Source organism: Salmo salar, chromosome 13, assembly GCF_965601325.2.
Source record: "Salmo salar chromosome 13, fSalSal1, whole genome shotgun sequence".
NCBI lineage: Eukaryota > Metazoa > Chordata > Actinopteri > Salmoniformes > Salmonidae > Salmo > Salmo salar.
Window position 1 is genome coordinate 57204265 of NC_138303.1, and position 24914 is coordinate 57229178.

The window sequence follows — 24914 nt, forward strand, 5'->3', positions numbered from 1 at the left end:
CCACTCAAGTGACGCGCTAGTGACTCAGACCCCGTAATAGAGTAAGAGGCAGAAAATCCCAGTGGAGAGAGGGGAACCAGCCAGGCAGAGACAGTAATGGTGGTTCGTCACTCCAGTGCCTTTCCATTCACCTTCACACCCCTGGGCCAGACTACACTCAATCATAGGACCTACAGAAGAGACAAGTCTTCAATAAAGACTTAAAGGTCAAGACCGAGTCTGCGTCTCTCACATGGATAGGCAGACCATTCCATAAAAATGGAGCTCTACAGGAGAAAGCCCTGCATCCAGCTGTTTGCTTAGAAATTCTAGGGAGAATAAGGAGGCCTGCGTCTTGTGACCGTAGCTTACTTGTAGGTACAGTGGGGGGGGAAAGTATTTGATCCCCTGCTGATTTTGTACGTTTGCCCACTGACAAAGAAATGATCAATCTATAATTTTAATGGTAGGTTTATTTGAACAGTGAGAGACAGAATAACAACAACAAAAAATCCAGAAAAACGCATGTCAAAAATGTTATAAATTGATTTGCATTTTAATGAGGGAAATAAGTATTTGACCCCTCTGCAAAACATGACTTAGTACTTGGTGGCAAAACCCTTGTTGGCAATCACAGAGGTCAGACATTTCTTGTAGTTGGCCACCGGGTTTGCACACATCTCAGGAGGGATTTTGTCCCACTCCTCTTTGCAGATCTTCTCCAAGTCATTAAGGTTTCGAGGCTGACGTTTGACAACTCGAACCTTCAGCTCCCTCCACAGATTTTCTATGGGATTAAGGTCTGGAGACTGGCTAGGCCACTACAGGACCTTAATGTGCTTCTTCTTGAGCCACTCCTTTGTTGCCTTGGCCGTGTGTTTTGGGTCATTGTCATGCTGTAATACCCATCCATGACCCATTTTCAATGCCCTGGCTGAGGGAAGGAGGTTCTCACCCAAGATTTGACAGTACATGGCCCCGTCAAATGATGCGGTGAAGTTGTCCTGTCCCCTTAGCAGAAAAACACCCCCAAAGCATAATGTTTCCACCTCCATGTTTGACGGTGGAGATGGTGTTCTTGGGGTCATAGGCAGCATTCCTCCTCCTCCAAACACGGCGAGTTGAGTTGATGCCAAAGAGCTCCATTTTGGTCTCATCTGACCACAACACTTTCACCAGTTGTCCTCTGAATCATTCAGATGTTCATTGGCAAACTTCAGACGGGCATGTATATGTATTCTTGAGCAGGGGGACCTTGCGGGCGCTGCAGGATTTCAGTCCTTCACGGCGTAGTGTGTTACCAATTGTTTTCTTGGTACTATGGTCCCAGCTGCCTTGAGATCATTAACAAGATCCTCCTGTGTAGTTCTGGGCTGATTCCTCACCATTCTCATGATCATTGCAACCCCACGAGGTGAGATCTTGCATGGAGCCCCAGGCCGAGGGAGATTGACAGTTCTTTTGTGTTTCTTCCATTTGCGAATAATCGCAGCAAATGTTGTCACCTTCTCACCAAGCTGCTTGGCGATGGTCTTGTAGCCCATTCCAGCCTGTGTACGTCTACAATCTTGTCCCTGACATCCTTGGAGAGCTCTTTGGTCTTGGCCATGGTGGAGAGTTTGGAATCTGATTGATTGATTGCTTCTGTGGACAGGTGTCTTTTTTACAGGTAACAAGCTGCGGTTAGGTGCACTCCCTTTAAGAGTGTGCTCCTAATCTCAGCTCGTTACCTGTATAAAAAACATCTGGGAGCCAGAAATCTTTCTGATTGAGAGGGGTCAAATACTTATTTCCCTCATTAAAATGCAAATCAATTTATAACATTTTTGACGTGTTTTTCTGGATATTTTTGTTGTTATTCTGTCTCTCACTGTTCAAATAAACCTACCATTAAAATTATAGACTGATCCTTTCTTTATCAGTGGGCAAACGTACAAAATCAGCAGGGGATCAAATACTTTTTTCCCCCACTGTATGTATGGCAGGACCAAATCGGAAAGATAGGTAGGAGCAAGCCCATATAATGCTTTGTTGGTTAGCAGTAAAACCTTGAAATCAGCCCTAGCCTTAGCAGGAAACCAGTGTAGAGAGGCTAGCACTGGAGTAATATGATCAAATGTTTTGGTTCTAGTCAAGATTCTTGTAGCAGTGTTTAGCACTAACTGAATTTTATTTTGTGCTTTATCTGGGTAGCCGGAAAGTAGAGCATTGCAATAGTCTAATCTAGAAGTGACAAAAGACAAAATTGATACATTTTTCTACATCATTTTTGGACATAAAGTTTCAGATTTTTGTAACGTTATGTAGATGGCAAAACACTGTCCTTGAAACAGTCTTGATATGTTCGTCAAAAGAGAGATCAGGGTCCAGAGTAACGCCGAGGTCATTCACAGTTTTAGTTGAGATGACTGTACAACCATCAAGATTAATTGTCAGATCCAACAACAGATCTCTTTGTTTCTTGGGACCTAGCACAAACATCTCTGTTTTGTCCGAGTTTAAATGTAAACAATTTGCCACCATCCACTTCCTTATGTCTGAAACAGAGGCTTCCAGGGAGGGCAATTTTGGGGCTTCACCATGTTTCATCGAAATGAACAGCGCTGTATCGTCCACATAGCAGTGAAAGTTAACATTATGTTTCCGAATGACATTACCAAGAGGTAAAATATATAGTGAAAACAATAGTAGTCCTAAAACGGAACCTTGAGGAACACCGAAATGTGTTCCTCTGTGGACAAACCATCCACATAGACAAACTGATATCTTTCCGACAGATAAGATCTAAACCAGAACTTGTCCGTGTAGACCAATTTGGGTTTCCAATCTCTCCAAAAGAATGTGGTGATCGATGGTATCAAAAGCAGCACTAAGGTTTAGGAGCACGAGGACAGATGCAGAGCCTTGGTCTGACACCATTAAAGGGTAATTTACCACCTTCACGAGTGCAGTCTCAGTGCTATGATGGGGTCTAAAAACCAGACTGAAGCGCTTCGTATACATTGTTTGTCTTCAGGAAGGCAGTGAGTTGCTGGGCAACAGCTTTTTCAAAAATGTTTGAGAGGAATGGAAGATTCGATATAGGCCAATCGTTTTTAATATTTTCTGGGTCAAGGTTTGGCTTTTTCAAAAGAGGCTTTATTACTGCCATTTTTAGTGAGTTTGGTACACATCCGGTTGATAGGGAGCCATTTATTATGTTAAACATAGGAGGGCCAAGCATAGGAAGCAGCTCTTTCAGTAGTTTAGTTGGAATAGGGTCCAGTATGCAGCTTGAAGGTTTAGAGGCCATGACTATTTTCATCATTGAGTCAAGAGATATACTGTAGTATTAAAACACGTGAGTGTCTCCCTTTATCCTGGGTCCTGGCAGTGTTGTGCAGACTCAGGACAACTGAGCTTTGGAGAAATATGCAGATTTAAAGAGGAGTCCGTGATTTGCTTTCTAATGATCATGATCTTGTCGTTAAAGAAGTTCATGAATTTATCACTGCTTAAGTTAAAGCCATCCTCTCTTGGGCAATGCAGCATTTTAGTTAGCTTGCAACAGTATCAAAAATACATTTTGCATTGTTCTTATTCTCTTCAATTAAGTTGGAAAAATAGAATGATCAAGCAGCAGTGAGGGCTCTTCGATACTGCACGGAAGACTTCCAGTTTGGTGTAGCACCATTTCCGTTCCAATTTTCTGGAAGCTAGCTTCAGGGCTCGGGAATTTTCTGTATACCAGGGAGCTAGTTTCTTATGACAAATGTTTTTTTGTTTTTAGCTGTGCGACTGCATCTAGGGTATTACGCAAGGTTAAATTTAGTTCCACTGTTAGGTGGTTAACCGATTGTTGTACTCTGGCGTCCTTTGGTAGGTGGAGGAAGTCTGGAAGGGCATCTAGGAATCTTTGGGTTGTCCGAGAATTTATAGCACAGCTTTTGATGATCCTTGGTTGGGGTCTGAGCAGATAATTTGTTGCGATTGCAAACGTAATAAAATGGGGGTCTGATAGTCCAGGATTATGAGGAAAAACATTAAGATCCACAATATTTATTCCACGGGATAAAACTAGGTCCAGAGTATGACTGTGGCAGTGAGTAGGTCCGGAGACATGTTGGACAAAACCCACTGAGTCGATGACAGCTCCGAAAGCCTTTTGGAGTGGGTCTGTGGACTTTTCCATGTCAATATTAAAGTCACCAAAAATGTGAATATTATCTGCCATGACTACAAGGTCCGATAGGAATTCAGGGAACTCAGTGAGGAACGCTGTATATGGCCTAGGAGGCCTGTAAACAGTAGCTATAAAAAGTGATTGAGTAGGCTACATAGATTTCATGTCTGGAAGCTCAAGTCTTTTGGTGGGGGGGGGGTTAATTGAAATTTGGTATCGTAAATGTTAGTAACACCTCCTCCTTTGCGGAATGCTCGCGGTATATGGTCACTAGTGTAACACAGTAAATTAATCTGGTAAATTAGGCCATGTTTCAGTCAGGCCAATCACATCAAGATTATGATCAGTGATTAGTTAATTAACAATAACTGCCTTGGAAGTGAGGGATCTAACATTAAGTAGCCCTATTTTGAGATGTGAGATATCACAATCTCTTTCAATGACAGGAATGGAGGAGGTCTTTATTCCAGTGAGATTGCTAAAGCAAACACTGCCATGTTTAGTTTTGCCCAACCTAGATTGAGGCAGACACGGGCTCAATAGGGATAGCTGAGCTGACTACACTGACTGCTAGTGGCAGACCCCACTAAACTGGCAGGCGGGCTAACAGCCTGCTGCCTGGCCTGCACCCTATCTATGTTCATATATAAAATGAGAGCACCCCTCCAGCAAGGATGGAGTCCGTCACTCCTCAGCAGGCTTGGTCCTGTTTGTCGGCGAGTCCGTGAAAGAGGGCCAATTATTTACAAATTATATATTTTGGGAGTGGCAGAAAACAGTTTTCAACCAGCGATTGAGTTGTGAGACAACTGTAGAGCTCATCACTCCCCCTAACTGGGAGTGGGCCAGAGACAATTACTCGATGCCGACACATCTTTCTAGTTGATTTACACGCTGAAGCTGTGTTTCGTTTGGTAACCTCTGACTGGTTCATCCTAACATCGTTGGTGCCCAAATGGATAACAATATCCCTAAACTCTCTACAGTCGACAGTTTTCGCTTTAGCCAGCACCATCTTCAGATTAGCCTTTACGCTGGTAGGTCTGCCCCCTGGTAAACAGTGTATGATCGCTGGATGATTTAAAAAAAAGTCTAATACTGCGGTTAATGGAGTCGCCAATGACTAGAGTTTTCAATTTGTCAGAGCTAATGGTGGGAGGCTTCGGCGGCTCAGACCCGTAGCGGGTGGAGGAGAAACCTGAGAAGGCTCGGCCTCTGACTCGTTACTTAATGGGGAGAACCGGTTAAAGTTTATGTTGGCTGAATGAGCGACACCGGTTGAGCATTCCTACAGCGTTTCCCTCCAGAAGCCATGGGAAAATTGTCCAGCAGTGGGGCCTGTGCGAGGGGATTTATACTACTATCTGTACTTATTGGTGACACAGACGCTGTTTCATCATTTCCTACACTTAATAAATGACCCTTGCCTAACGATTGCGTCTGAAGCTGCGCTTGCAGCACGGTTATCCTCACCATAAGGCGATCGTTTTCCTGTATATTATGAGTACAGCGACTACAATTAGAAGGCATCATGTTTGGGCACGAAGGCACTTACATGGTATTTCACAAAAACTAAATACATTAGAGTTGGGAGAGACTCTTCTTAAAAAAAAACTATAGAATGGAAGGAGGGGGATTCTTCACTCTTATCGACCATGCGGGTCAGTCGGTGTACACAAACCACTTGATCCATTTCATCACTTTACAGTACCAGTCAAAAGTTTGGACACTCCTACTCACTCAAGGGTTTTGCTGCCAGTCAACGGTGTGTTAAAAGGTTGATTTTGTGGTGTTCATTGCCACAGTTATAAATGGTATAGTTCAAGTGTCAAAGAAGTAAAATAAACGATATTATTGTGGCTGCGGCAGAAATGTTTTTGGGACTTCAGGAGTTTACATCGGAAGACTTGCGAAGGGTACGGCACCATAAGACTGCTCGCCCTCCCAGGCTCTCCAGATCTGTTTTACTTTTTTAATAGAAAAGTAGTTTGATTTAGCTTATTTATTTACACACACACACACACACACACACACACACACACACAGGCTCCGTTTTCATCCCTCACAGTAGGTGGCGGCATGCACACTAAATTGTGCGAACGCCAATATACCATAGAATAAGCAAAAGAAGCGGCGGCAGCAGAAGACTCGATCCATGGTGGAACTCCCATCGTTTCAACCGTTAACTCGGGAGAAGCCGAGTTAAAATGGTTGATATTCGACCGGAGAAGCATCCTCAAACTCATTTTAACGTCGTGAACGTCGTTCTTGCAATGTAGGTTCTTTGTTTTTCCGTGGGTCAATGTTGATAAAGCGAACTTGGATACTCAGCTAGCTTGCTAGCTAACCTGGGTTGTTTTGACTCTCGAGGGGCTGGCTAGCTAGCCAAGTACCTAGCATTAGCTAGTTAGCTGGTTAGCGACACAATACATGCAGTTCTGCGATAAGGCGTAGCTAGCAATGTTTCTAGCCAGCTGTTGTTAGATTAATTTAAATCGTGAGCAGCTGTTGATCTCGTGCTTTATTTTTTAGCTTGCTAAACTATGCATGGTGGTCGTTTCCATTATTAAAAACATAAGGTAACGTTATTGCTAACGTTACATTGATGTAGGCGGGTCATCAATGCAGTTTTTCGCTCGTCCCGACTGCTCATCTGCGTTGCTAACATATGTGATGCTAACATATGTGATGCATAGCTAGTTAGCTAAACCACTGACTTTTAGCATCTTGTCTCGTTTTACGACCCTACAAATGTACGTAGTTGTAGTTTGGTGCATTTTGGAATATGAGATTGAGAGAAAGTGACAATTCATCACCCTTCTTGCAGGGCACAACTAATTACGGTAAGCTAGCCGCTGCTAACGTTCGTTTGGCGAGGTTACTAAAGTTCATGTCATAAACGCTCGGAGCCCAACAAGCATTTAATATAGTGTAACTAGCTAGATGTCGGGCTAGACTTGAATAGCTGTGCTAACATAACCCTCAACATAACGTAATCCGGTGCCTGTATAACCATAGTTTACACCATTTCGGTTATGTAAGCATAATGCGAATTGGTCTTGTTAGCTAACGTTACGTTTCCAGTCATCATGGGCATTAATGTGATATACCTAGAAAATTGTACGCTTGGTACAGTGGACCTGTATGTTTCATAATTGCATGTTCAAAAGGCCATCTGAAAATGAGGGCCAGGGGGATGGGATCTCAGAGGTCGTACGAATCAGTTCTATATGTAATTCAATGGATGGGATATCCACTCCATCAGTGTCTGCCTGCAAATGGAGGACGCACAGCCTCTCTCAGACCCTTAGCAGAATGTATAGGATTGCAGGAAATGACTCTAAATCAAAAGTATCCTCGCTGTCAAGGGGGGAGAAAACAACATTTTAACTTGGGGCTCTCAAAAGGCTAGGACTGGCTCTTACTGCATAAACCACTGCGGCCTGCTTGAGTTCAGATTCCGTGTGGCCCCCACCCTCAACAAAGTTTCCCATCCCTCTTATAGGGTGTCCACCCACTCTGCCCAGAGTGGGTGAAAACACACGTTGGTGATAAAATGTCACCTTATGTTATAAAATAAATGTTTCCAAGACAAATATGATTATTCGTGTTCTGAATCGTTCAGTGGGGTCTCTCTCTAACATTTCGTTAACATTCTATCCAAGAAGTTGGATTTCGTAACCTAATACATCCGAAGAGCTCTGACGTAGCAGTGCAGGTTTCTCGTAACAACTTTTGAGTATTTTGCATTTTGTGGTCATCATCTTCAAAGCAAAATTAGCATGACGAGCTGAATTAAATGTAAAAGGTTTTGGAGGAAAAAAAGCTTGGTATACGCCAGTGGAGGCTGCTGAGGGGAGGACGGCTGGAACGTAGCGAATGGAATGGCATCAAACCCATAAAACCATGTGTTTGATGTTGATACCGTTCCACTTATTCCATTCCATCCATTACCAAGTGCCCGTCCTCCCAAATTAAGCTGCTACTAACCTCCTATGGTATGTGCTCTGTTGACATTTCAGAGATATGCTTGTTTTTGTGAGAAATCTTTGAAAAATAACCTTTTTTTTTTATTAATATGAAAAGGATATACTAAAATATGAAAAGATGTCATGTCTCAAAATCGATATCAATCTTATTGTTTAATATCCTGCGATTCGAGAAGAAAGATGAGTTCAACGGGAAAGTGAACATGTTAGGTAGCCAGTAGCCTTAATTCTTGTGCAGAATCCAGCCTAGCTGGTGTGATTTTATTTAATTTTTTCCCACTGTTTCTCTGGCCTCTATTGATTTAGTCACCTTAATTCCGTCTATCCTACAAGGGTTAAAAACACCAATAATTTTTGAACGGATTATGATAGAGACATGAGGTTTGAACCTTTGATTTTCTTTATAGGATTATCTACACAATTAAGATAATTTTACCCATTGGTTAAAAACTGCATTTTTGATTGGGCGCTAGTTATTAGCATGTTTTTCACATGGTCGGTTAAATATAACCAACCTGTCTTACAGATCACGTGAAAGGGCAAAGGCAAGCATCACGACCATACACTAACTAACTCATCAATATGGCATGAATGCTTACAGTATTTCAGGTCGATGCAGGTACAAGCTGGGATGCTTGGCTGTGTGGCAAATAGATACAATTCCACTCTTAAACGTAGTAATGTATTATTATTATTTTTTTTATGTCAGCTAATTACTTTTACTACGTCTTCGATCGACATACTTTTTTTTTTTTTTTTTTCATTTTGAAAAGGACATCCAGCCCCTTGTTACATTATGGTCCCATGACACACATTTAATCTTGCATTATGGAAATTGCCCTAGAAAGTCCGATCCAGAGATCATTTTATTGCTGTTTTGCATGTCTGTAACTCTTTTACCATGTAACTCTGTTTCTGGACGTCTGTTTGGATTATCTCTATTTTCATTATGAGATATTGCATCAAATGGTATAGGGATGTTAATGGGTATCCATTAATCGGTTAGCTGCCGTAAATACATTTGACTGGTCATGGTGTCTGGTCTAGGTTAATTTGCATAATGTAGTGGAATTAAATGAAGCGGAATAGCCTATCACCTGTCAGACAGCGTGAGACCCCCTCAGAAAGCTGCTACTGCATGGATGCAATAAAAGAGGTCAGTGAAACGCAAACCTTAGGGAATAGAAGGATGCGGTATTTTTATTTTATTTAACTAGGCAAGTCGGTTAAGAACAAATTCTTATTTACAATGACGGTTTGGCTCACATTCAACAAATTTGATCTAACAAAGTGAATATTTGTCGAATCCGTCATGATTGACATATTGTAACAGGCCCACAATGTGGTTACTAAAGTTAGATTTTGAAATATATTTGGCTGTTTTCACTGCATAACATTTAGAAGTTGTCCTTTTTCAGGTTTAGAAGAAGTGACTGCTGAATGCCGTTCGTATAAGCTGGTAGTATAGTTAGCATACAGAAATCTGTAGTGTGCTAGTCAGTTATTTTTAACTGTAATGCAGTTGATTGATGACGATAACATCAACCTTTATTGTGGTTGACATCCAGACAAGAATTATACTTAAGGCACGAGTGGGTGTGGTATATTGGCCATAAACCACAAACCCATGACGTGCCTTATAGCTATTATAAACCGGTTACGTTTATTATAACAGTAAAAGCAAATGTTTCATCATACCTGTGGTATACAGTCTGGCTGAAAGCTGTGGTATATCAATCAGAATTCAGGGCTTGAACCACCCAGTTTATAGTCCTATTTTTTTTACCTCAACATATACTGAACAAAAATATAAACGCAACAATTTCAACAATTTTACTAAGTTACAGTTCATATAGGGAAGTCAGTCAATTGAAATGAATTTGTTTGGCCCTAATCTATGGATTTCACATGACTGGGCAAGGGTGCAGCCATGTGTGGGGCTGGGAGGGAATAGGTCCACCCAGTTGGGAGCCAGGCTCACCCACTGGAGAGCGAGGCCCAGCCAATCGGAATAAGTTTTTCCCCACAAAAGGGCTTTATTACAAACAGAAATACTCATCAGCACCCCCTCAGACGATGCTGCAGGTGGAGAAGCCAGATGTCAAGGTCCTGGGATGGCGTGGTTACACGTGATCTGCTGTTGTGAGGCCGGTTGGCTGTACTGCCAAATTCTCTAAAATTATGGTGGCTTATGGTAGAGAAATTAACATTAAATTCTCTGCCAACAGCTCTGGTGGACTATTCCTACAGTCATCATGCCAATTGCACACTCCCTCAACTTGAGACATCTGTGGTGTTGTCAAAACTGCCCATTTTAGTGGCCTTTTGTCCACATCACAAGGTGCACCTGTATAATCATGCTGTTTAATCTGCTTCTTGATATGCCACGCCTGTCATGTGTATGGATTATCTTGGCAAAGGAGAAATGCTCACTAACGGGGATATAAACCAAATTGTGCTCCAAATTTGAGAGAAATAAGCTTTTTGTGCATATGGAACATTTCTGGGATCTTTTATTTCAGCTCATGAAACACATGGGAGCAACACTTTACATGTTGCATTTTATATTTTTGTTCAGTATAGTTTGAAATACACAAACAGTAGCCAAAATTAGGCAAATTTTGTCGGGGGGGGGGGGCAATGAGGAGACTCGTGATCTTTCCCCCACGGAATTTTTCCCCCATGCGTTTCCATGGTATTTCCATTGTTTTGGTTGAGGTCCATTGACCTCTTTGCCTAATCTATTGCGCAACAAATAACAATTCTAAATGCATTCGAGTGTTAACTGTTTTTGCCACAATTTTAAAAAGTTATCAGTCTTGCCATAGATTTTCAAGTAGATTTAAGTCAAAACTGTAACTTGGCCTCTCAGGAACATTCACTGTCTTCTTGGTAAGCAACTCCAGTGTAGATTTGGCCTTGTGTCCTGCTGAAAGGTGAATTCATCTCCCAGTGTCTGGAAAGCAGACTGAACCAGGTTCTCCTCTAGGATTTTGCCAGAGGTTAGCTCTATTCTGTCATTTCTTTTATCCTAAAAAAAAATCCACAGTCTTGAACGATTGCAAGGATACCCATAACATGGTACAGCCACCACTAGCTTGAAATTATGGAGCGTGGTACTCTGTAATGTGTATGGAGCTAATCCAATACGACACACAAAAAAAATAAAAAAACGGTACAAAAAGTGATTTGCTTTGCCGCATTTTTACTTTAGTGCCTTGTTGCAAACAGGATGCATGTTTTGGAATATTTTTATTCTGTACAAGCGTTCTTCTTTTCACTCTGTCATTAAGGTTAGTATTGTGGAGTAACTACAATGCTGTTGATCCATCCTCAGTTTTCTCCTATCACAGCCATTAAACGTTGTAACTGTTTTAAAGGCACCAATGACCTCATGGGGAAATCCCTGAGCACTTTCCTTCCTCTCCGTCAACTGAGTTAGGAAGGACGCTTGTATCTTTGTAGTGACGACTGGGTGTGTTGATACACCATCCAAAGTGTAATGAATAACTTCACCATACACAAAAGCATATTCAATGTCTGCTTAGATTGAGGCATTGGAAAACCTCCCTGGTCTTTGTGGTTGAATCTGTGTTTGAAATTCACTGCTCAACTGAGGAACCTTACAGATATTTTTATTAGGCGATGTAGTCATTCAAAAATTATGTTTAACACTTATTGCACACAGTGAGTTCATGCAGATATTTTATTTATTTAACTAGTTCAGCCAGTTCCAAACAAATTCTTATTTACAATGAAAACCTACCCCGGCCAAACCCTAACCCGGACATTGCTGGGCCAATTGTAAGCCGCCCTATGGGATTCCCAATCACAGCCGGTTGTGATACAGCCTGAAATCGAACCAGGGTCTGTAGTGACACCTCTGGCACTGAGATGCAGTGCCTTAGACCGCTGCGCCACTTGGGAGCCCATGTGACTTGTTAAGCAAAGTTTTACTCCTGAACTTATTTTATGCTTGCCATAACAAAGGGGTTGAATACTTATTGACTCAAGACATTTCAGCTTTTAATTTTGTATTATTTGTAAAAACAAATCAAAGCATCATTCCACTTTGACATTATGTCGGGGTGGCAGGTAGCCTAGTGGTTAGAGCGTTGGACTCGTGACTGAAAGGTTGCAAGATCAAATCCCTAAGCTGACAAGGTAATAATCTGTCGTTCTGCCCCAGAACAGGGCAGTTAACCCACTGTTCCTTGGCCGTCATTGAAAATAACAATTTGTTCCTTAAGTGACTTGCCTAGTTAAATAAAGTTTTTTTTAAATGTGGTATTGTGTGACACAACATCTACATTTAATCCATTTTAAATTCAGGCTGTAACACAACAAAATGTGGAAAAAGTGAAGTGTGAGTACTTTCTGAAGACACTGTATATTAGTAGGCTATATGTAAAGGCCACATTAAATTGAGAATAGTCTGATGGGTGAGAATATTATCAAGTGCTTGTCAAATTATAAATCAGAGACTGATGAAGTGTGTGCAGCCTGCGCAAGAAACAGAGCAGAGCGCATGGCTTTCATGCAACTTTTTTCAAATTTTCATTTGTTGTTCATGCAGCCTTAGAATCTATTATAAATAAATACATATAGGCTAAGGTTTGTATCACAACCAAAGTTGCATAAATAACTCTAAATTAACCATATAGGAGGACCTGTTTCAAATGGTCACTTTGTTAACCACTAAACACAGAATAGCCGCATGTATGCACTCCCTTGTAAATCGTTTTGGGAACAATATCAATTGTATTCTTACTATAAATCTATACTATAAATCTTGTCTGCTAAATGAACTAGTGTAGCCCACAGCTGTATGGCATAGCCAGAGCAGGGCCTAACAAGGAAGACTCAGAATATGCTATTATGTTCTTCTGAAATAGACCACATTTTCTTCATATGTTTGTGCATTTTACATTTACTGTACTTTTCACTGCATTTGATACATTCAATAACATGATAAGAATAATTCCTTAACATGTGAGACAAGTAAATGGTTTGAGTGATAGGACTAACTGGTGTCTCCAAGAGGTCACACACCTGTCCAAAGTGTGCACAGTTCCTAAGCAATTTCAATGCACATTTGACTTAAAGATGAGTCTTCAACTCTACGATAGCCTAGCTGTGCCATTAAGGAACTAGTGTAATCACACTTTTAGTTGTTTTGTTTGGAACACAGCCCTGCATTCCGGCCATCAAACAATTACTGTTTTTTTTACACAAAAAAAAACATGGCCATTTTAAATCGCTTTCTGAGTTGTGTGGGCATCATTTGAAAGCTTGTTCTATTGCCAACATGACTAGCTAGATTATAAAATACGATCTTACGGTGGTCGACTTTCACAAGTCTATTCACAGATACTGATTGTAATTTGTGCATTCAGGTGTGTGTTCTGTTGTGAATTTTCATCACAATAGACAAACCGGGCTCATTTTGTTCAGAACAACCCAGGGTATGACGCCATGTCATCTTGTAAATGTACATCAAAAACGTTGACACTGTACATGACATGTGTTTTATGATATGGAAATGTGAAGTACACATTTGGACTCTCGGGTGTTTGGCTGCTTGTATGACATCAAAGCTGTATTTATTATAATCCTCAACGTCTTATCTTTCTAAATACATAGTCCTCTTAATTTACAGCATTTCCTTAACTCGGGACAACAAAAAGTGACAAAGTTGCCCAATTAGCAGGAACGATGGGGGCAACTTGTTGCCGCGTGCAGTGCTCATGTTCAGCACGGCTATCCGTCTTCCCATACAGCGCTGTCAAGCTCAGAGCCAGAGCTCTGACATCATGTGTAGCATGTTACTGTACAGCCACTGCGTTCCAATTTAGGCGATTATCAGTGCCCAAATCTGCCATTTTCAACCCGTATGTATATGGGTACTTGGCCCTGATTTGTACTGTAAATTTTTTTTAAAAAGCTATTTTTATAGTGAAAGTGTAACTCCTTTACCGGGTGACCTTGCCCTGCTGTTACTGTTTGTTATAATTATTCAGCTGCTCAATCACTTTAACCCTGATTTACACAACTGTAACCAGTATCGCTTTCATTGATTGGTATGGATATTGACCTTTATATTATATTAGGGCTGGGAATTGCCAGGGACCTCACGATACAATATTATCACGATGCGCCGATACGATATCTATTCCGATTCTCACTATTCTTTATGTATTGCAATTCGATATTACAATTTGATTTTCCAAGCATTTTGCTCACTGCAGAGAGATGAGAGAGCTGCAGAGAGATGAGAGAGCATGAGAAAATGAGTTTTGATCAGTCATAGAAATTAAAAGCACTGAAACCACATTGGCTGACTATTTAAAAAGGAGAACAAGCTATAGGATGAAAAATACCGGTGTTTTGTCGCAGGTACAGCAAATTTAGCACTAGCTAACATTATGTAGCAAAAAAGAAAAATGTCAAAGTATCTAAACTCAGCAAAAAAACAAACGTTCTCACTGTCAACTGTGTTTATTTTCAGCAAACTTAACATGTGTAAATATTTGTATGAACATAACAAGATTCAACAACTGAGACATAAACTGAACAAGTTCCACAGACATGTGACTAACAGAAATTGAATAATGTGTCCCTGAACAAAGGGGGGTCAAAATCAAAGGTAACAGTCAGGTTCTGGTGTGGCCACCATCTGCATTAAGTACTGCAGTGCACCTCCTCATGGACTGCACCAGATTTGCCAGTTCTTGCTGTGAGATGTTACCCCACTCTTCCACCAAGGCACCTGCAAGTTCCCGGACATTTCTGGGGGGAATGGCCCTTGCCCTCACTCTCCGATCCAACAGGTCCCAGTTGTGCTCAATGGGATTGAGATCCGAGCTCTTTTCTGGCCATGGCAGAACACTGACATTCCTGTCTTGCAGGAAATCACGCACAGAACGAGCAGTATGGCTGGTGACATTGTCATGCTGGAGGGTCATGACAGAATTAGCCTGCAGCAAGGGTACCACATGAGGGAGGAGGATGTCTTCAATGTAACGCACAGCGTTGAGAATACCTGCAATGACAACAAGCTCACTCCGATGATGCTGTGACACACCGCCCCAGACCATGACGGACCCTCCACCTCCAAATCGATCCCGCTCCAGAGTACAGGCCTCGGTGTAAGGCTCATTCCTTCGACGATAAACGCGAATCCGACCATCACCCCTGGTGAGACAAAACCGCGACTCGTCAGTGAAGAGCACTTTTTGCCAGTCTTGTCTGGTCCGGTCCAGCGACAGTGGGTTTGTGCCCATAAGCGACATTGTTGCTGGTGATGGCAGGTTCTCACCAGACTTACAACAGGCCTACAAGTCCTCAGTCCAGCCTCTCTCAGCCTATTGCAGACAGTCTGAGCACTGATGGAGGGATTGTGCGTTCCTGGTGTAACTTGGGCAGTTGTTGTTGCCATCCTATATCTGTCCCGCAGGTGTGATGTTCGAATGTACCGATCCTGTGCTGGTGTTGTTACACGTGGTCTGCCACTGCGAGGATGATCAGCTGTCCGTCCTGTCTCCCTGTAGTGCTGTCTTAGGCGTCTCACAGTACGGACATTGCAATTTATTGCCCTGGCCACATCTGCAGTCCTCATGTCTCCTTGCAGCATGCCTAAGGCACGATCACGCAGATGAGCAGGGACCCTGGGCATCTTTCTTTTGGTGTTTTTCAGAGTCAGTAGAAAGGCCTCTTTAGTGTCCTAAGTTTTCATAACTGTGTCCTTAATTGCCTACCGTCTGTATGCTGTTAGTGTCTTAACGACCGTTCCACAGGTGCATGTTCATTAATTGTTTGTGGTTCATTGAACACGCATGGGAAATAGTGTTTAAACCCTTTACAGTGAAGATCTGTGAAGTTATAAAGGATTTATATGAATTATCTTTGAAAGACAGGGTCCTGAAAAGGGGACGTTTCTTTTTTCTTTTTTTTATATAATATAGTCCAAAAATAATCACTTACTGTATCGATTCCTCCTTCCCATCACTATTGTGTATATTCTTGTGTATTTATTTTATTCTCATGTACTTTTTTTTATTTCTCGTATTTATTTTATGACTGATTTGATTTAACCTATGAAGCTCTGAAAAAACAGCTAGTTGCATAAAACAAATGTATATTTTGCCCGTTTTTTTTGTCTGCGTGCTATCATTTTATAGCACCTCAGACGACTGACTTTTTGCTCCCTCTCTCCTCCCTATCTTTCTGTCCCCCTGTCCAGTCATATTAGTGTGTAGCTTTCCGCGTCGGAGCCATGTTGGTAAAAGACAAGCTGGAGGCGGTGCTGAACGTGGGGCTGCGTGTCCCCAGCATCATGCTGCTGGAGGTACTTTACCGCTGGGATGTCAGCTCCTTCTTCCAGAAGATCCAGAGAAGCAGTCTCAACAACAACCCTCTCTTTCAGTACAAGTACCTGGCTCTCTACCTGCACTATGTTGGTCAGTACCACCCCCTCCCTCTTCCAGTGCTGCCCTTTGAGTGGTCATTTATAGCATTTGTACTTTTCAACAGCATATTTTGACAAAAGCATCAATCCACTTCTGAAAAAGGTGAAAATTCATTTTTAAAAGCTGGTGTTTCTTTCTATATTAGCCCATATAACATTTAAAGTCGCCTCTTCACTGTTGACGTTGAGACTGGTGTTTTACGGGTACTATTTAATGAAGCTGCCAGTTGAGGACTTGTGAGGTGTCTGTTTCTCAAACTAGACACTAATGTACTTGTACTCTTACTCAGTTGTGCACCGGGGCCTCCCACTCCTCTTTCTATTCTGGTTAGAGCCAGATTGCGCTGTTCTGTGAAGAGAGTAGTACACAGCGTTGTACGAGATCTTCAGTTTCTTGGCAATTTCTCACATGGAATAGCCTTCATTTCTCAGAACAAGAATAGACTGAGTTTCAGAAGAAAGGGCTTTGTTTCTGGCCATTTTGAGCCTGTAATCGAACCCACAAATGCTGACGCTCCAGATACTCAACTAGTCTAAAGAAGGCCAGTTTTATTGCTTCTTTAATTAGAACAACTGTTTTCAGCTGTGCTAACATAATTGCAAAAGGGTTTTCTAATGGCCTTTTTTAAAATGATAAACTTGGATTAGCTAACACAACCTGCAATTGGAACACAGGAGTGATGGTTGCTGATAATGGTCTTCTGTAGACCTATGTACAGAAGACCATTACTTCTGTACACCTATTTCTAAGTGACCCCAAAATGTTGTGTGTGTAGAGAGATGATTTTGTTTTACCCTAACCCTTCCATCTTTCCCCTAATGGGAGTAAACTAATGGACAACATCTCTTAGGCTTCTACTTCCAGCTTATACATACTATATACATTTTACAGACACAGTGTAGTTTACAATAGTTATCTTTTTGTTTGTTTTTAGTCCCATCCATCAGCTCCATTCAACCCCTCCCATCCCATCTATCTCTGAACACCATCTATTTGCCATCTATTTTTCAACTGTGCTGTGATGTTTCACCAAAGTTCTGTACTTTTCTACATATTGTAACTTAAAGAAATATTTTAGCTAAGACTTTTTTATATTATTAATCGATTGACTATGACGTTTAAAATCACCCAGCCATGCTATTTGCAGTAAATAGCCCATATATCTTTAATGATGTTGTAATCGTCAGATTAGTTCTGTTTGCACTTTCCTTTTTGGAGTGGCCAAGAAAAGCTAGAAATGGTGTGAGCCAATAGGTTATTTGGGCTGTAGTGCTGCAGTATCACTAGTGTGCCCTGACCAGGAATAACACTGCAGTTGCAGTCTGTAAAACTAGGACCCAGTTTTTCATGGTTGGGTCTCATGCATATGAATGTAATTTATGGACTACATAAGTGATAATAGAGGGGACTATGCGTTCTATGGAAAATAATGCACGATGTGGAAAGTGTGTAGCACGTCATGGCACTGAACTTTCACGATGTTGCATTGTTTTCCAGAGAACACATTGAGCCCCCGAGTTCATTGTGTTAGCTTATACCTTATCATTTGAAATGTGTTCATTTTGCCGGTAATAATGTGTTTGGCATCCACTGAAGTAGCGAACAAGTTTACTAGATAGCTACAGCTGCTGCCTTGGTAACCAAACAATCAGTCCTCGCTTACAATGAAAATCAAATTTAAACAATTCAACTTTTTCATTTCAAAAGCAGCTCAAACATAGAACACGTAAGAATGAACTATAGCCATTGGATTTTACAATGCTTTATAGGGAAATAATTCACGCCTTCGAATGCCCATTCAAGCCAATTAAAAACGAGTATTCAACAATGCCATGGTATAAATGCACATCATTTAAGTTCAGCTAAGCATTTTTAAACCTACGACTGTCTTGAATGGCGTTGCATTTAAATGCTTTTAGGTTTGTGGTAGATTTAGCTAAGACAGGATAAAAGCAGTGACACAAGGATAAAGTCTGACAGTTTGTAGTCAGCGTTGACTGTAAGGGTGAACATGCTTCTCCTAAGTTTTGTAGTTCTAATGGCACGTCGACATGGGCACAGACAGTATTTCTGATTCAGTATGTCTATGCTCTGCTTGAGAGTGGGCCTGGCCCACTAAGAGCTCAGTGGAGGCAGGGTGTTGGCTGGTGCTTGTTTCATAATTAAATCATGATATGGCCTGACCTTAGACATCTGCTGCTGCAACTGTCTGCCTGCAGTCCGACACTTTAAAAAAAAACTTTGTCGTCATGGTGAAACTTTGGCTCAGACACTTTTTCAGCTCCTTTGTCATTTACCTCTGCTTTTTAATACCATCCAAGACCCAAGTATTTTAATGGGACTTTCCGTGATGCTCAAGGTGGTATAATGAACTTTGAAATGTGCACAGAAGAGTTAAAGGAAAGATTCACCCATTTTGAATGCATTCACCCTTCGCTCCGAGATGCACAGATACGATATAACGTTCAAAATGGGTGAGTCTTTCCTTTAACCAACACCATGCATGAATTGTGTACTGTTTTGTGGTTTGCCATTGTGTGTACTTTACTAGGCATGGGGGGGTCATGTTATCAGCTGGTCAGGCTGGTGGGTAATTGTGTAGTAGGCAGATGGATAGTGTGGTCTGTGAGGGAAAAGCAGCCAGCAGGGTTGGTTACTGTGACACTTATTTAGGCAGGCTAAAGGCTGTCTCCTCACTGTGTGATGGGCTAGCGCAGTGTGTGTGTGTGCAGTGTGTGTGTGTGTGTGTGTGTGTGTGTGTGTGTGTGTGTGTGTGTGTGTGGTGGGGGAGGGGGTGGGGGCTGGCCCGTGCAGGGAGTAGGAGAACGAAGTCATCCCCCCTCCAAGAAGCCTTTCTCTTCCCAGGGGAAAGGAGTGGACGAGGCACAGGCCATGATAACCAGCTCACAGGCCTCGACTATAATGCAGTCACTAGATATGCTAATCATCAACGGGAAGGAATTACATATTTTTTAGATAATTTTTATTGTAATTTTTGATAACTTTGTATTTTGTATGTATACTGTGTGTGTACACACTTTCCTTGACCTCAGTGGTCTTTTTTAATGGCTTTGCATACTTGGCTGAAGTTGGTGGGTGAGAGAATGAGGCTGGTATTTGCTGATGAACACACTGGGCAGCAGAGAACACTGGACTGGACGTGAGAGTGTGTGTGTGTGTGTGTGTGTGTGTGTGTGTGTGTGTGCGTGTGTGTGTGTGTGTGTGTGTGTGTGTGTGTGTGTGTGTGTGTGTGTGTGTGTGGTGTGTGTGTGTGTGTGTGTGTGTGTGTGTGTGTGTGTGTGTGGTGTGTGTGCTGCTGATGTCTCTTGGAAAAAGACAGACCGAGGGAGAGCAGGATATTCTCTAATCTTTTATCTGTATTTCTAGGTTTCAGCAAATATCTCATATCTCATGAGGCCCTACCTCATCTTGTTAGCGTTTTTCATCATTTTGGCGCTTGCTGTAGCCTATTGCTGTAGTCTTTCTCAAACTGTTTTGCTTATGGACGATTAGGGGCAGTGTATTTATACTGCCAGCACTGATGGTTATTTCACATCAGTCCACTCTTTGTCCTGTGTGCATGACTTTGTGTAGCAAATGGCTCTGGATCCATGGCCGTGGATTAACGGCTCTGTTTTATTGCTGTCTCTGCTGTTAAACAAATTCTTCTCATCCGTGTTGTTGGCTTACCTAACGCAGGCCAAGGAACAGGAGGTGCTCCTTTAATACACATTGCTACCCCTGACCATGGCCGGAAGGCTTTTCTCTGTGCATTATACAGATACTGTCAGGCCCATCACTCCCCTATGGACTCATGAGTCAGTAAGCCTAGCTAGGCCAATATCACCAGGACGGCCATATTAGTTTTATGTGAAAGAGTTTGCCCCAGGATTATTATTTTTTTTAAATGTACCTTTTTATAGTCACAGTTCATTATTTTCACTATCTACACACAGGGCTTAATGTCCCCTCAGCAGTGAGCATGTCTGGAGGGGTGGCTGGGGAGCACGTGACTTGAGTTTGTCAGGTGGGGATAGGAACCTGTGAGTTGGGCCTGTTGGGAAACTGGGCCTCTACTTTTTGTATTCAGGCCCTGTTAAGATATTTGGGCTTGTACCAACGCAGCACCCGTAAGGTGACAATGACTGAGTGGTCTAAGGCTGTGTTCCTGACGGGCGTAGCCTCCCTCCCTCCCTCCCTCCCTCCCTCCCTCCCTCCCTCCCTCCCTCCCTCGGAGGCGTGGGTTCTGAGAGTGCAGCTGCGAGCTAAGAGCAGGAGCCTCTCCAACCAAAGCACCCACACATTGTTAAACACTCTGACTCATATTCACCACTGAAGGAAGGTGCTAGGCTACTAACCAAACACAGGCTCTGTAAAGTAAGAGCTTGTACTCTTAAGATTACAGTATGGACTTCTTCTTTCAGTCAATGTTTTATCTGGTTCTGATTGTGTTCGAGGCATATCGTCAGCAGTGCTTCCTCTCCCGTCGTACCACCGCACCTCTCTGTTTTCTGCTTTGTGATGGTTGTGACTGAGCATCCAGACCAGAACAGAGGCTCATAGATAAGCCTATTGACAGCGGTGACGTGACGGCCTGGCCGGCTTGCAGAATATAGCTCCATCTCCTCCTCTCAGGATTACATAAGCAGCATCCGGTGGTGGCCACAGGCTAAGGAGGGAGAGAGGGAGGGTAAAACTGCCCACACAAAGCTCTAATCTCCCGTCCCTGTCACCCTGGCTGCCTGTCACAGTGAGGCTGGCTCACCCTGACTTGGCCCCACACACCCACCACACACCACACACACACACACACACACACACACCGCTGGCTGGGAACACTGACTCCAGTCAGGGCCCGTGGCACTTAGACTGAGAGGATCATAATCATTTTGGTTTTCATGGGAGGTAGAATCATATCAGTAGTTGTTGTCATGCCAGAATGATTCAGTCCACTGACCACTCTTTCAAGACTCAATGGTTAACTAGCCTCCTATCCCCCACTGTTGTTGTCATGCTTCCTGCCCTTTAATGATTGTTTGACCAGGTTAAGTTGCATGTTTGACACACACACACACATACACTGTCTGTGCGCAGGATGGTGGAGAGGGCGTGTTAGCTGTCTGCTAATGGAATCCCCAGGATGGATTGGCTGGGTGGATCTGTTGCACGCTGGGTCCAGGTCGGCCAATCGAGTCCCTGGCGTTTTGGTGCCTGATGATTTGTCTAGAGGAGAATCTCAATGACATACTCCTCGTATCCTCTCCCCTCGCTGCCGCCTCAAAAGGAGGGACCTCTGACTCTTCCCCCCCTATCTAATGGGTTTTGAGAAGTAGGTGAAGAGAGAGAGGACACGAGGAGTATGCAATTGAGATTTTCCCGAGGACCGTTTTCTGCTGACTCCACTAAACCAGGCAGGCCACGCTCAACCAAGATGGCGGAGGGCAGGCAGGATTATTGGTTTCACTGTCCTCGTGATAATAGAACTCCTCTGAGATTATTGGAATAACAGTTTTCGGATTATTCAAGAAGTGAATGCCAGTTAAACGGTAGTGGACGTCCGTGTTAATAAACTATTCCTTAATATGTGTGAGACCGACAGCAGCTGAAGCAGGCACATATATTTGTGTCCCTTTAAAAAAACAAAAAACAGCCTTATTTGTGCATTGTTCCACTTCATGTACTGTACTGTACAGACCCCTCCCCCTCTGATTCACTGTCCCGACTGACTGTCTCTGCTGTGTGTCAGGTTACATCCTCAGCCTGGTGCTCCTGACTCTGCCTCGTCAGCACCTGGTGAAGCTCTACCTGTACGTGCTCACTGCCCTGCTGCTCTTCGCCGGACACCAAGTCTCCAGGTGAGAGAGAGAGAGAGACACACTACAGGAACTATAGCTAAAATAATCCTTGACCTGTCAACTTGTTAGCTAGGAGCTACGTGTATTCGTAAGATCATTTTAAAGGCCGTTAAGTGTTGCAATTTGAAGTTCTGTTTTGTAGTTGTTCCATAAAACAGTTACCGGTATTACAGTAGTGACTTTCTGACCATATTATGATTCTGTCTCCGGACTATTGGTGGCTTCTACTGGCCTTGATTGTGCATAACTCTTGTTGAATTCTCTGAGGCGTGGTTCTGTGTTTATCCAGTGAGAACGGAAGATGGCAGGTGGGACTGCAAGAGCTGAGCTCTGACTGTCTTGTCTTCCTGTTTTAGGGATTATGTCCGCAGTGAGCTGGACTCCGGGTACGAGGGACCGCTCTACCTGGAGGCGCTGTCCATGAACCGTTTCTCCACCGCCCTCATAGGTAACGAACTAAACACAGTCCCACCTTCACCACCACCCTCACAGGCAACTACAGTGCCTTCAGAAAGTATTCACACCCCTTGACTTTTTCCAGATTTTGTTGTTACAGCCTGAATATAAAATTGATTAAATTGAGATTGTTTGTTTTGTCACTGGCCTAGAAACACTATACCCCATAATGTCAAAGTGGAATTCTGTTTTTAGAAATGTTTACAAATGTATATGAAAAGCTGAAATGTCTTGAGTTTTATTATTCAACTCCTTTATGGCAAGTTCAGAAGTAAATATTTCCTTAACAAGTCACATAGTAAGTTGCATAGACTCACTCTGTGTGCAATAATAGTGTTTTAACATGATTTTTGAATGACTACCTCATCTCTGTACCCCACACATACAATTATCTGTAAGGTCCCTCACTACAAAGATACAGGCGTCCTTCCTAACTCAGTTGCCGTTGAAGGAGGAAACCGCTCAGGGAATTTTAAACAACAAATTGACAGTGAAAAGGAAGGAAGGCTGTATAGAATAGAAATATTCCAAAACATGCATCCTGTTAGCAGCAAGGCATTAAAGTAATACTGCAAAAAACATTTGGCAAAGCAATTCACTTTTTGTCCTGAATACAAAGTATTATGTTTGTGGTAAATCCAATACAACACATTACTGAGTACTACTCTCCATATTTTCAAGCATAGTGGTGGCTGTATTATGTTATGGGTATGCTTGTAATCGTTAAGGACTGGGGAGTTTTTCAGAATAAAAAATATTTAAGTCATTTAGCAGACGCTCTTATCCAGAGCGACTTACAAAATAAACAGAATAGAGCGAAGCACAGGCAAAATCCTAGAGGAGAATCTGGTTCTGCTTTCCACCAGACACTGGGAGATTAATTCAGATTTCAGCAGGACAACAACCTAAAACACAATGCCAAATCTACACTGGAGTTGCTTACCAAGAAGACAGTGAATGTACCTGAGTGGCCGAGTTAGAGTTTTGACTTAAATCTACTTGAAAAATATATGACAAGACCTGAAAACAATTGTCCAGCAATGATCAACCACCAATTTGACAGAGCTTGAAAAATTGTGGGAAAAAATTATGGGCAAATGTTGCACAATCCATAATTATATAATTGCCCAGAAGGAATCAGCTATAATCGCTGCCACAGGTGCTTCTACTTAGTATTAACTCAGGGGTGTGAAAACTTCTGTAAATGAGATTTCTGTATTTCATATTCAATAAATGAGCTACAATTACTAAAAACATGTTTTTCACTTTGTCATTATGGGGTATTGTGTGAATATATGAGAAAATAATACATTTTATCCATTTTGAATTCAGGCTGTAAGACACACAAAATGTGGAGTACGTCCAGGGGAATGAGTACTTTCTGAAGGCACTGTAACTAAACACAGTCCCACCTTCACTACCAACCTCATAGTTAACTCACTAAACAATCCCACTGGGCCACAGTCTCACAGGTCCTGTACCAGCCTCTTACACCCTCACACTTCTAATACCCCACTTTCCGAGAATCTATGAGTCACTCTGTAGTCGCCCTGAAGTCTGCTTTTACGCGTTAACATGGTGATTGTACACTTCTTCACTCACATTATAAAAAAATAAAAAATAATTGTACATCCTTTTATCAATCCGACGCCAATCTTTGTCTCTGTCTGCTCTGTTTTTTTTTCTCTCCCTGTCTTTCCATTGTTCAATTCTAATGGTCTTCTGAGTGCTCGAGCTAGTTTTATTCGCCCTAGAACCTTTTCAGACAAAGGAAAAGGCCGTGTTCCTTTGCTTCATCCGATCTAGCAGAAGGTAGGCGGCTGAGGAGAGAGGGGAGGTTGGCAGTGGGTGCTGTATAATCTGACGATCTGAGGCGCCGTTTGCCGCAGAGCTCCTCGCTCTCTCTCGCTGCCAAAGGTGCTTCTACAGAGTGAGAGAGTGAGTGACCACAGTCTCCAGTACAAAGGGAGCGCACACAACTCAGACAGGCCTCTGTCTTTCCCCG

General features: G+C 42.4%; 1 protein-coding gene across 2 annotated transcripts in view; it reads left to right on the forward strand.

The window, feature by feature from the left end:
• The first annotated feature begins 6244 nt into the window (after window positions 1–6244).
• The window catches only part of LOC106567439 (RING finger protein 145), a 28898-nt gene continuing 10228 nt past the window's right edge, over window positions 6245–24914 (forward strand). Inside the window, exons 1-4 of one of the 2 annotated variants that reach the window (XM_014136687.3) lie at window positions 6245–6416; window positions 16373–16589; window positions 22345–22453; window positions 22810–22901. In XM_014136687.3, the coding sequence (XP_013992162.1) occupies window positions 16406–16589; window positions 22345–22453; window positions 22810–22901 (385 nt within the window). In that variant the 5' untranslated portion in view covers window positions 6245–6416; window positions 16373–16405. Of the gene's footprint in view, window positions 6417–6730; window positions 6985–16372; window positions 16590–22344; window positions 22454–22809; window positions 22902–24914 lie in introns of those variants that run through there. The other variant, XM_014136688.3, reaches the window with a different exon arrangement.